This window comes from Thamnophis elegans, chromosome 9 (assembly GCF_009769535.1).
Source record: "Thamnophis elegans isolate rThaEle1 chromosome 9, rThaEle1.pri, whole genome shotgun sequence".
Classification (NCBI taxonomy): Eukaryota; Metazoa; Chordata; class Lepidosauria; order Squamata; family Colubridae; genus Thamnophis; species Thamnophis elegans.
In genome coordinates this window covers 20,971,998-20,984,779 of record NC_045549.1, presented here as the reverse complement: position 1 = coordinate 20,984,779, position 12,782 = coordinate 20,971,998, and the positions used below count along the sequence as shown (strand labels likewise).

Here is a 12,782-nt window from a genome sequence, read left to right as displayed (position 1 = left end):
TGCGAACCAGTAGTAAAACCGGCAGCAACCCACCCCTGTACCAGGCATTTTTTTTTTCTTTACCTCATTTAGTAGAAAACACACCTGTTTCTACAAAGCATTTTTTATAGTAGATCCACAAAGCTAGTGGGTACTCATGGAATAAAGGAAAAGCGAAGTACAATAATAGGCTGAAGATAGTGTGAAGAGAAATGGCCTCAACACCTGATCAAAGCCCATTTTTATATGCATCACAAGGAGATTTCAATTTTTTTAAAGCCCTCCATGCTGCAGACACTTCTGTTAAGTTTGGAATAAGATCCTGTCAGGCTTCCATGTAATACATCCAGCCAAGTAAGACTCCGAAGCAGGCATTTCCTCAAAGTTCAATTTTATTACAGATGTCATATTGACACATCTAGGAAGTCCCCCAGGTTTTCCCCACCCAAAGGAAAGTCAAAGTCTCTTTCCCTGCACCCCTATCTGCATTACATGGTCCCTGCACCCCCATGTCCATCACATGGTTCAATCAAGTCACCATCCTAACTGGAGTTGTTTCCCAATCATGCCTCTCCAGGTGCAGGCTGAACATCAGAGATGGTATTCAGCAGGTTCTGACCAGTTCTGGAGAACCAATAGCAGAAAATTTGAGTAGTTTGGAGAACTGGTAAATACCATCTCTGACTGGCCCCGCCCCCATCTATTCTCTGCCTCCTGAGTCCCAGGTGATTGGGAGGGAATGGGGATTTTGCAGTATCCTCCCCCTGGAGTGGGGAGGGAAGGAATGCAGTACCTTCCCTTGCCATGCCAGCCAAGCCATGCCATGCCCACCAAGTCACACCCACAGAACTGGTAGTAAAAATTTATGAATCCCACCACTGCTGAACATCCTTGACTCCCAGTGAAAGAATGTTGTTTTACATCTCATCCCGTCACCATCCAACCCCTCTCCCAGTTCCCACGGCATGCCCATTCACCAAGTGTGGCAGCCCTGAAGATCCAAAGAAAATGATGGCCTCCAGGGCTGACAGATCCATCTGGTACTCTGGTCAAAATGTGCAAATGGAAAGGCAGAATGTTGCTGTCTTTCAGAAAGAAGAAATAGGATATATCACCATTTTTCTGTTCGTAATCAGGCACTCAAAGCATATGAACAAGCAATTTTTAATGACATTTCTCAAAAAAACCCATTGGATTCAGTGAAATTTACTGGGCAGATGCCTAACTTTTATTAACTTCCATCTGGAATTGTTATCATGCAGGGGAACTGGGAGTAAGCAGTGGGAATATGAACTCTCTTAACTCCTCCTACCCCACTCCTTTGCTCAGAACTGCAGCCTCTTAAGGTTGTTTTGCACTGAAGAGAACAGTAATTCAAAGGAGCAATAAAAGTATCCATGTTTGAAGGAAAGGAAATAATTTGTTCTGCAGCAGAGCAAAAAGTGTGCATATTAAAATAATGAAGCTAGAGAAGTTTCACATATTGATACAACAGCACAAAAAGGCAATGTCAGTAACTGTAAGATAGAAACCCAGAATAGTAAATTTAAAACTTGCTTTCAAGTGTGCTTAATTTAAAATAATGTATTGCCTTTTCCAAAAAGATATGATCACTTTATCTAAGAAGCATTAAACTTACTGTGCATTTTCTGTCTCTCCCTTCCAAAGATGCCACTTCGATGAGCACAGTTGCAACTATTACCATTAAAGGTAATGTTTTAGCTTTGTGTAATATTTAGAATACTTCTAATATTTTATTTCTGTCTTAATTCATATCTAAACATTTTCTGGACAGTATGGTACAGCAAAGACCAAAAAGAAACTTGTGTTGTTGAGTTACAAATAAGTTAGAATAGTGTGCTGTAAGTTAACATCCAAGCCCCATGCACCACATAGCAGTCATGCCAGAAGCACCGAGGCACTTCCAGGTTGAAAGGATTAGCTGGTGGCATCACCATTGTCTACGTGATGCCCATTTGGGGGGTCCTTTTATGTCCCCAGCAGGAGGTGGAGCAAGGGATGGGAGCTCATCCAGTCTCACAGCAGCACTCGGATCTCAAACACAACGTCAACTCATAAAGCATTGCCATGTCTCGAGGCTCATGAATTAATTAGGGCATCTTTCGGAAACCTGACACACAGGCTTGCTAACCTCCAACCCAATGTCCTAATCACAGAGACCACCATGCATCTTTAGTCCCATGCATGATTCCTCAAAATTAATTTTGATTTTGTGAATTGGATTTACTCCTAGCAAAACGCCCAGAGGAAGGGTGCATAACTTTTTGGACTGAGAACTCCATTTGTCCTTCAAGTGGCAGATTGAGCATTCCCCAAAATACCAAAAGGAAAAATAAATATTACATGGATTTAACCAGTAAATGCAATTAAATTCAGTTAATATGATTACTTCCGCAAATATAATCATTTCTCCCTCGTCTAAATTTTATTTGTATTTATTTGTATATTCATTTACTTGTATTTACTTCTTTCGTTCATGTCCATGTTTATATTTGTACCTGCTTTCTTGTACATGTTTGACAAACTAATAAATACAAATGAATGCAAATTACATTACTTTGGGAAGTGCTCTGGGGACAGAGACAGTTATACAGATAACTAGCTGTATGTTGCTCTGTGGCTTCAGAGGAGATTGCAGCCTTAAACTGCTAGTAGTAATTGCTTGGGCATATATAATGCCAACACTATCGGGGGAAAAAAGAAAATGATTTGGTGCTAGAAGTATCAAGGAACTGTCCCCATTATGCTGGGTGGGGAATAGAGAGAAAAGATTTCCAGCAGCATTTATCCCTTTCTTAAATTGAGTTACAGATAGCACCCTGTTTGCGTTTCCTTTGGGATTCCTTGGCAGCCTCTCACAAGAATCTCATCAGTTTTATATTCATCTGAAGATAGATGCATCTGTTTTGTTTTCCACAACATTTTCATTTTCAAGTACAACTTTTCTACTCTGGTCCATAAGCTGAGATCACAGCCAACAATAATTGCTTTTGTTTGGTTTGTAAGTGCTTTTTAACTCTCTGTCAAACCTTTGAATAATTCTCTTACATATCAAACCTTCATATGGAATCTACTAAACAATTGGAAGCCATTTTCTTAATGGGTCCATCTAAATTGTTTTCTTTCTCATGTGCATACCGTTCTATGCATTTTTCCAGCTGTTTGTAGCATTGTTTAAGTCAGGGTGTTTATTTGGCTGTAATTGTAAAAAAATAATAGTTCATCTATTACTAAGGATTAGTTTGCTTTTTTTAAAAAAATACAAATCAAATTATTTTTCTCCCACATTTCACTGTAAATGACAAGATAGAAATGATATATCTATTACTTTGGATCATTTGTGTTCCCCAATACTGTAGAATATCAGATTTCAGCATTTAACATAAAACAAAGTCAAAAATTAGAAAACACCAGATATTATTTTAAAACCGCCAAGACCGACACAATCAAAGCTCTTTTTTGCATATTTGGGGAAGACATCCATTAAATGAAGAGGCTTCCACTGTAAATGAAGAAAATCCATGAAATAGATGTCTAAGTGCCTTTTAAAAAATGCATGCTGTCTGTTACTTAAATGATGGAAAAGTTAGTAATGTGTTTTTCTAAAGAAATGTATTCCATTTTGGCTTTGAGGATGAAAAATAGTCTGCTGAAAAACATTTCTATCTTGTGCTTAATACTGTAATTCATCCCGTTCATTCAATTCTTATTTTCTTTATATCATAATTTTCAAACTTCCTGGTGCTCAGGATCATTTGAAGGAACTCAAAAATATTAATAAAATGGCAGCAAGTTCAAGTGAGCACAGAACAATTACAGCTGAAAAATCATTAGCATCATCTTTTTCTCAGTGAGAAAAAATGCTTAACCTTTTTGTCATTCAAAAAAACCCTTTGTGTTCCCTTGTTATTCTACTATATTTTCTATTTTCTTTCTACAAGCCTTTTCTCAAAATCCAAAAGGGGTGATGAGATTTTGGAAGACACCTAATACTATCAGAGAAGTCCACCAGTCCTTTACAGTTAACATAAGTTATATTTTCCTATTTTTTTAAAAAGAGAAATATCTCCCGTTATAAAAAAAAAAACAGGGTAACAATAACAGGGAAACTATGTTTGCAATTATTTCCTTTGAGTGCTATTTAGTCTTCTTAAAAAGATTCATTATGCGTTCCTGCTTACAAGTGCAGAAGGATAATCCCTAGGAAATTCCTGATTCTAATGAAGGCAAACAGTTTTTGCATTTCTGAATGTGATACAGCAGTACTTGCTAATTCATTTTTTGCAATATAGTACTTCTGAAACAGAAATAGATAATAATACCATGATTCCCAATTTCTGCAGTGTTAGAGAAGCTGGAAGCTATTACAGAGGCTTCGACAAAGTAATTGACATAGGTTTGAAAGCTCTGACCTCAACCATTTTGATGGACAACTAAATCCACATTTTTATTTAAAGTAAACTGGTATGGTGATGTTCACATGATTGGTTTGGACATGTCTTCAAGTATCCCTCGTAAGTATTTACACTGTTGTGCCATAAGTAGACAACTGCTGAAAAGCAGGACAGCCTAATGGCTAGCTATCTTCTTTTTTCTAAATTAAAAAAAGAGTTAAATACAGTGTTAATGAACTATTCCTTATTCATTCAACTTAATCTAAAATAACTCCAGGCTGTTTGGAGTTAAATTTCTCATTCTAATGCTGTTGGGGTCAGTGGATGAATTGCACAAACAAATTCCCTCCTTAGTCTACTTAAATGTGTTGTGCACACACTACTTATGTTTTGCAGCCTAAATATTTATTTCAGGGAGCCAAAATGAGGTCTCCTGTGGATTTTGTTATGAGGTATTCCGGGCTAACGATAAAGATATAGAATCAAGATCATGTGAAGTGTTAATACCACTTTATAATGCTTTGGTAAAGCCATACGTGGAATACTTCAGTTTTGGTCATCACGATGTAAAAAAGATGTTGAGACTCTGAAAAGAGTGCAGAGAAGAGCAACAAAGATGATTAGGGGACTGGAAGATAAAACATATGAAGAACGGTTGCAGGAACTGGCTATGTCTAGTTTAATGAAAAGAAGGACTAGGGGAGACATAATAGCAGTCTTCCAATATCTCAGGGGTTGCCACAAAGAAGAGGAAGTCAGGCTACTCTCCAAAGCACCTGAGGGTAGAACAAGAAGCAATGGGTGGAAACTAATCAAGGAGAGAAGCAACTTAAAACTGAGGAGAAATTTCCTGACAGTTAAAACAATTAATCAATGGAACAACTTGCCTCCAGAAGTTGTTAATGCTCCAGCACTGGAAGTTTTAAAGAAGATGTTGGATAACCATTTGTCTGAAGTGGTGTAGGGTTTTCTGCCTAAGCAGGAGGATGGACTAGAAGTCCTCCAAGGTCCGTTCCAACTCTGTTATTCTATTCTATTCTATTCCATTCCATTCCATTCCATTCCATTCCATTCTATTCTATATGGTCTTATATGGACTTATATTCTGCTAAAGCCTACCTCAGTTTTAAAATGTTGCTTGCCTTACAATGCTATTTGCCTAGAATAGGGGTGTCAAACTTGTGGTGTCACATTGTCACGTGACGTATCGTGACTTTGTTCCTCTTTGCTAAATTGGGGGTGGGCGTGGCCAACATGTGACCACGAGCTGGACCCCGGGTCTAGAACATGCATTCATTGCCCTTCTTCATTACAGACCAAAGCGTTCAGACCCCTCACATCCCGGCAAATGAAAGCCACAGATTAGAACCCGCCACTGAAGCCAGACCTAAAAGTAAGTGAAGACAGATTTACATATCAATACAAATCCACATTTATTTTATTCATTTTTATTTATTACATTTACATGCTGAGTCACCAATAAGGCAACCCTTTGTACGCCGCCATTATCATTATTATTATTTCTCAATTGTTTTGTTTCATTTTAAGATCTCGATAACTCAGCCCGATCATAGCTTTCTGTTTTCTCTTCCCTCTCAATCCATTTATTCTTCCTTCCTTTATTTGTTTTGCTGGGACCTGAGGCTGTTGAGAAAAGAGCTTTGATTTCCGTGCTTGCATACTGATTATTCCTTTGACAAATATGTTTTGAGAACAGCAGATAACACACTGTCATTTATCTTATCAAAGTAACTGCAGGGACAACCGCATCAGCAACAAAGATTCCTGTGACTTCAGCATTCAGCCTGGGTCCAGCAATTTTAGGTGAGATTCTCCCACACACACACTTAATATCAATCACATCTCAAAAACAGACCTATGAAACAATTATATGACTATCGCATTTGCCTCTTCTGTATTAGCTTATTACAGTTTCAACTCCTTTCAATTGACTTGAGCACAGGTATTCTCATTGGGTTTTTTTTTGTTGTTGCTGATCAAAAGGGAAACCAGGACGGCTGCGGGAATTCTTCACAGAAAAATCATATTATTGTTATTGCGCTCTGCCTCCTGAAGGAGCTGAAAATGGTGCACATAAAAAGAGCAACATGTAGGGAAAGCTAACAGAAGGCTTTGTTATAGCAGCAATGCTTGTGGGAAATAATGGGAACCGTGGTCGAATATATTTGAAAGTACCATGCTGGGGAAAACTTTATTAAAGTGGGTATCAATATTTTTCAGAGGGCAGTTGCCATCTCTTGGTTATGTGGTGGCCTGGCTGCCCCCACTCCTTTTTATTTTAAAAGTAAAGGTCATCATTCAGTAAGGCAAGTCCAGAAGTTTTTATAGAAGTTCTCTTGAGGGGATTGGCTCCATCCTCTCAGTAGGTGGCTCTTAATTCAAGAATGGGCAACCTTTCTTCTACTGAGACCCTTTTGAAATCATAGGTTGATGGGGCAGATCTAAAAGGGGACTCATCTACCCATTCTCTTTGCTTTTTTCTAACTTAAATATATCTTTTTTCATTCTCGTTTTCCCTTTCTCTTGGTTTATGCCTCCCCTATAAAAAGATTGTGGGTGAACAGATTGCTTTGGACAGAGCTCTAAATTGATTGATTGTGAAAGGTATTTGAAAATAGATGGGTTCTATTGGTTGCATTAATACAAACTGGAGAGCAACATTGCTGATTTGGATGTTCTTCATGAGAAAACTAGTAACTGCTGAAGATACTACCATTTTTGAAAGAAGGGTTGTGCTGAAAACATTGTTAGCCATCTACAACCTAAGCCCGTGATGGTAAACCTATGGCATGCGTGCTCGAAGAGGAACGTAGAGCCATGTTGGCTGGCACACGTAGCATCACCTGATCCTCTTCCAGGTTTCTGGCATGCATGCACAGGTGCGATGATCAACTGTTTTTTGTCCATGTGGCAGTGCCGGAAACTGGAAGAGCTGGTCTTCCATTTTCCGTTGAGCGCATGCGCGCTGGGCAGCTGATCATCGTGTGTGCATTCACGCCAGTAACCGGAAGACAAGCTTGTCAGTGCACATATGTACAACAGAAACCGGAAATTCATTTCCTAGCATCGCATGCCCACTAAGCAGCTTCTCTTCTGGCCCGTGTCCCTGAAGTGTGCATGCACACACCCTCCTTTTTTGTCACTTAGTGCCAAAAAGGTGTGCTATCACTGACCTAAGCCTATGGATCGGGGGGGGGGGGGTCAAACTCAAGGCCAGCCCACAGGGTGCTTAAATTTGGCCCATGAGGCTGGTCTGGAAATAGCAAAGGACCAGCCTGCCGTGCCTCTGGCAGCCAAAACAGGGTGCAAGGGGCTGTGTGTGGGTTCCCTGCACCCATTTTGGCTGGCAAAGTGCTGCAGGAGACTGAAAATGGGCATGGGGGGGCACAAAAGTCTACCCATGCCCTGTTTTGGCCAGTAGGGTGCTGCATGAGGCATCCATCCTATTCCCCCTTCCTGGTCGGCCCACAGAGGAGAACTATAATGCTGATCCAGCCCTCGAAGAAATCCAGTTTGATATCGCTGCTATGGACTATGTATAATCTATTTTATCTAACAGTTCCAAGGCTTTTTGTAATGACTCACCTCAGCCTACTGAACATCTAAAGTAATTGCCACGAGATGGGTTTAAACTGCTAAGCTTTATGGTAGTGATAGCATCTATTAATGTTGTGGAGTGTGTACCTGGAAATTGTAAAATACACTTAAGAATGTGAGAACATGGATGCAGTGAAGGTAGCAATAATCCATCATGAAGTTAATCGATTAATGCAGTAATTAATCAAGCCTTAATTGTTTCATAGAGACTTCCCACTTTCTACTTTTGCAAATATGATGAAATTTGTCATGTTGGTTAGTTTTAAAATGGGATTATATTGCCATTCTACATCCCATTGACTTTTCATGTAAGGGACATGATAATGGATGGACGGACACTCTGCTGAATTCTTCCATTCAAAAGAAACACAAAGTTACATTTGGTTTTGCTTGTGACTAACACACATTCATTGGACTTCTTCATTACAGACCAGAGTTCTCAGAGCCCTAATAACCAGAAAAATACAACGGTCAAACTAGAAAAGGAATCTAAAGCTGGAGCTAAAAGTAAGTGAAGAAAAGCTTAGGTATCAATATGTCTACATTTGTGTAAACCTGTAACTCTAATCTCTGCTATGTTTTCTAATAGACAGTCCCCAAGGCCATCATAAGATTACCATATCTGGGTTTCAAAAGTATGAATGATCACTAGATATACAAAAAAAAATTATGTATGATTTTTCTTGCAGCCCAGATGTGGCAACCATGGCATTACAGATTGAGGGTAATGGATCTGCACATTTCCATAGTGCTTTCTTTTTTTAAATAAAAATAAATGATCTATTAAAAATAAAGTTGTGTGGGGTATGTTTACAGACATACTGATGTTCATGTGTTTCAATAGAAATACAAGTAAAATAGCTTTTTTGTGAATAGGTTGATGATAAGGTTGCTTTCCTTTCCTTTAGAGCATCATAGAGTTGTGTTGGCACAGTGCTTAGAATGCAGTACTTCTGCTGATTGCCTGCTGCCAGCAGTTCAATTCTCACCAGGTTGAAGGTTGACTCAGCCTTCCATCCTTCCGAGGTCGGTAAAATGAGGACCCAGATTGTTGGGGGCAATGCACTGGTATAAATTGATAAATCTATGTTCTTCAGTCTATACCTGTGCATTTGATTTTTGTTATCTAAATGAAGAAGAATTTGCATTTGTCTCTGCTTTATCTCAAGACCACACCTGGAATACTGCATCCAATTTTGGTCACCACATTACAAAAAAGATGTTGAGACTTTGGAAAAAGTGCAAAGAAGAGCAACTAAGCTGATTAAGGGTCTGGAGTCAAAAAACATATGAAGAACAGTTGCAGGAATTGGGTATGGCCAGTCTAGATAAAAAAAGGACTAGGGGGACATGATAGCAGTATTCCAGTATTTGGGGAGCTGCCACAAAGAAGCGGGGATCAAGGCAAGGCAAGAAACAATGGATGGAAACTAATCAAAGAGAACCGTGGAAGCAGCCTGGAATTAAGGAGAAACTTCCTAACAGTGAGAACAATTAACCAGTGGAACAGCTTGCCTTCAGAAGTTGTAAGGGCTTCATTATTGGAGGTTTTTAAGAAAAGACTGGACTTACCTATCCGAAATCATATAGGTTCTTGCTTGAACAGGGGGTTGGACTAGAAGACCTCCAAGGTTCCTTCCAGCTCTATTCTGATTGATTGATCATTCTGCAATTTTCACATTACAATAGGCTTATATGACAAACTCATTATATCTTCTTCTATTTAATTGTGCACACAGACCCTAGCAACAGGGAGAGATGCAAAATTATTTCTGTATGGTTCAGAAATGGTACATGAAGTATACAGTAAAAAAAATCCAAGAAAATTAAGAAAGCCAAAAAAGCTGCAATTAATTCAACTGCTAGTTGATCACTGAAAGAAAGAAAAGAAAAAAAACCTACAGGGGACAATATACGTGACTATATGTTTTTCAATTTCTTTTCTCATAGACAATTCAGGATTACCTAATCAGGAAAAACAAGACGATGCTTCTCACATTGGTAAGTAAATATGGTCCATTGACTCTCCTCTCAAGTTTTCGCAAACAGATTTTTTTTTTTTACAAAAATTGCTGCTTGAAATGAAATTGTTGTACTTGCTGGATGCTGAGCCTTGTAGCAAATGTGTACCTGCACACTTGCCTGGCTAACTACCTGTGTGCATCTTTAGAACTCTACAAAATATATAAATGTAATGCAATTAGCATAAAATCAACAATTTTCACCTCTGAGCTTTGCCTTTAGAATACTGAAATAAGCACCAGATAAAGGAAAAGTGCCAACCTTTGCAGAGAACAAGCATTAGAATATGTTGGCCCAAGAGCTTTAAAGTTAACATTCAGGGCAAAGCATCTGCTTGGGACTTTGTTTAAAAAGATTCAATGCGATTAATAATAAACACAACTCCTTAATAAGATATACCCAATTTTTTTATCTATAAAAGAAAATAGACAACTATGTAGTTGTGTTTGATACTCACTACAGTATCATCAGACTGATAATTTTCATTAATGTATTGCAATGCATTTTGGGGAGGAAACCCCCTGAGCTTGATGTGGGAGGAGTGGTACTTTCCAACAACTCTCTGCCTAACTAGCTTGCTTTGATTGATGAAGCTGCTTCGATGAGCAGTGAAACGTCTCAAACTAATAAGAAAAATAAATCCAGCTGCCATGACGCAACCTTCAGATAACCTTATCTGGATGATCTAGAATTTTCATCTTCATACTTCAGTAGTATTAGACCCTCATTAAAACATCTATTCAGTTAGCCCATCTGGTCCAGGAATTTGTTCCCGCAATGGCCAACCAACTGCCCAGGGAAGCTTGCTACTTTCCCAGCAGATGACCTTTGAGATAATCACTGTTCTCACCCAGCCTTAGCACAGAAGCAAGAAACAGACCGCTTGTCACGCAAAACCCCTTTATTTACCTCTTGTGAATTAATTGCATTCGCCCACCAAAAAGTCCAGGCAATAGTAAACTGCAAGGAGTTTACTCCCCACATCAAGGAGTAAACTGCAGTAACAGACCTTATCAGTTCCTTGCAATATTTGCTAGGCTGTGAGCTCCCAGTTAAAAGGCTGCAAATTAAGTTCTGGCAAGCAGTCTTTGTGGCACAAAACACAATGAGCAAAATCTTCAGAAATACGAACTGTTGTCTTCTACGACAACCACTCCCCTTTCCTTCTATTTATTCCCCAGGCAGGGAGGGGCCATTCAGTGTCTATGTGTGCTTTGCTTCCTGAGTCAACTCCATTGTTCACCTTTCCTAACTGCTCTGTGCATATGTACATCTGGAACAGGCCCCAGCTGTTCTTCCTCCTCACTCATATCAGTCTCCAAAAGCAACTGCCTCTCTGGTGGCTGGGAAATGTTGGACAGCCCTGGCTCTATCTCTGTGTACAGAGCATCCAGCAGAGCTTTCCCCAGACTCCAGAACTGGCCCCAATTGCTCCCCAACCTCCTCATCGTCCGAGTCTGCTGCCAGACACTGCTAGTGTTTGGCGGGCCACAACACTCACACTGCCATCAAGGCTAATCGCCATTGATCCCCATGACTTCCATGAACTGTTCCAGCCTTTGGTGACTCTGCTTCCAGTATTGTAGGAAAATTGAAATAGCTTCTCTTTGTCCCTTTTATCCCAACTACAAGTATCACAATTTTTATCCGAAGGAAGTTGCTTGAAACCTTTCATCATTGTAGTTGCTGTCTATGAACCTTCTCTAGCTCTACAATGTCCCTTGTGAACAGCAGTGACCAGAATGAAGAACACTTACTGGGAAAGCATGAATTACCATAATTCTCTTCTTTAAAAGGAAGACGTAGGATTTGGATTTGGATTTATTATTTGGATTTATTAGACATTTATAGGCCGCCCTTTTCCCTGAGGGGACTCAGGGCGGCTTACAATCAAAAGGGAAGGGGAGTGTAGGACAATACAAAGGAAATGTGCACAAAAATAAATTAGACAGTAAAACTCAACATTCACTCAGCATTCGGGAGGGGCAAAAATAAGATTATCCCCAGGCCTGACGGGCTAGCCAGTTCTTGAGGGCTGTGCGGAAGGCCTGGACGGTGGTGAGGGTACGAATCTCCACGGGGAGATTGTTCCATAGTGTCGGAGCTGCAACAGAGAAGGCTCTCCTCCGAGTAGTCGCCAGTCAGCACTGACTGGCGGATGGAATACGGAGGAGGCCAACTCTATGCGATCTGATGGGACGCAGGGAGGTAATTGGCAGAAGGCGGTCTCTCAAATAGCCAGATCCACTACCATGGAGCGCTTTATAGGTGGTGAGAAGGACCTTGAAGTGCACCCGGAGATCAACAGGTAGCCAGTGCAGCTCACGGAGGATCGGTGTTATGTGGGCGAACCGTGGTGCGCCCACAATCACTCGCGCGGCTGCATTCTGGACTAGCTGAAGTCTTCGGATGCTCTTCAAGGGCAGCCCCATGTAGAGCACATTACAGTATTCCAGCCTGGAGATCACAAGGGCTCGAGTGACTGTTGTGAGGGCCTCCCGATTCAGGTAGGGCCGCAACTGGCGCACCAGGCGAACCTGGGCAAATGCCCCCCTGGTCACAGCTGAGAGATGGTGGTCAAAAGTTAGCTGTGGGTCCAGGAGGACTCCCAAGTTGCAGGCCCTTTCTGAGGGGTGTGCTGTAACCGGGTCTGAAGCCAGACTGGAAGGGGTCAAGATAGTTAGCTTCCTCCAAGGTACGCTGAAGCTGGAGAGCCAACACCTTCTCAACAACCTTCCCTACAAAGGG

The 12,782-nt window shown here is 40.4% G+C and overlaps 1 protein-coding gene across 3 annotated transcripts in view; it reads left to right on the top strand.

Annotated features, from left to right (window-relative positions):
• EMCN (endomucin) overlaps window positions 1-12,782 on the top strand; it is a 45,893-nt gene that overhangs the window by 18,576 nt on the left and 14,535 nt on the right. For all 3 annotated transcript variants that reach the window (XM_032224176.1, XM_032224175.1, XM_032224174.1), the window contains exons 4-8: window positions 1,648-1,689; window positions 5,710-5,787; window positions 6,144-6,218; window positions 8,442-8,519; window positions 9,963-10,013. In XM_032224176.1, the coding sequence (XP_032080067.1) occupies window positions 1,648-1,689; window positions 5,710-5,787; window positions 6,144-6,218; window positions 8,442-8,519; window positions 9,963-10,013 (324 nt within the window). The remainder of the gene's footprint in view (window positions 1-1,647; window positions 1,690-5,709; window positions 5,788-6,143; window positions 6,219-8,441; window positions 8,520-9,962; window positions 10,014-12,782) is intronic.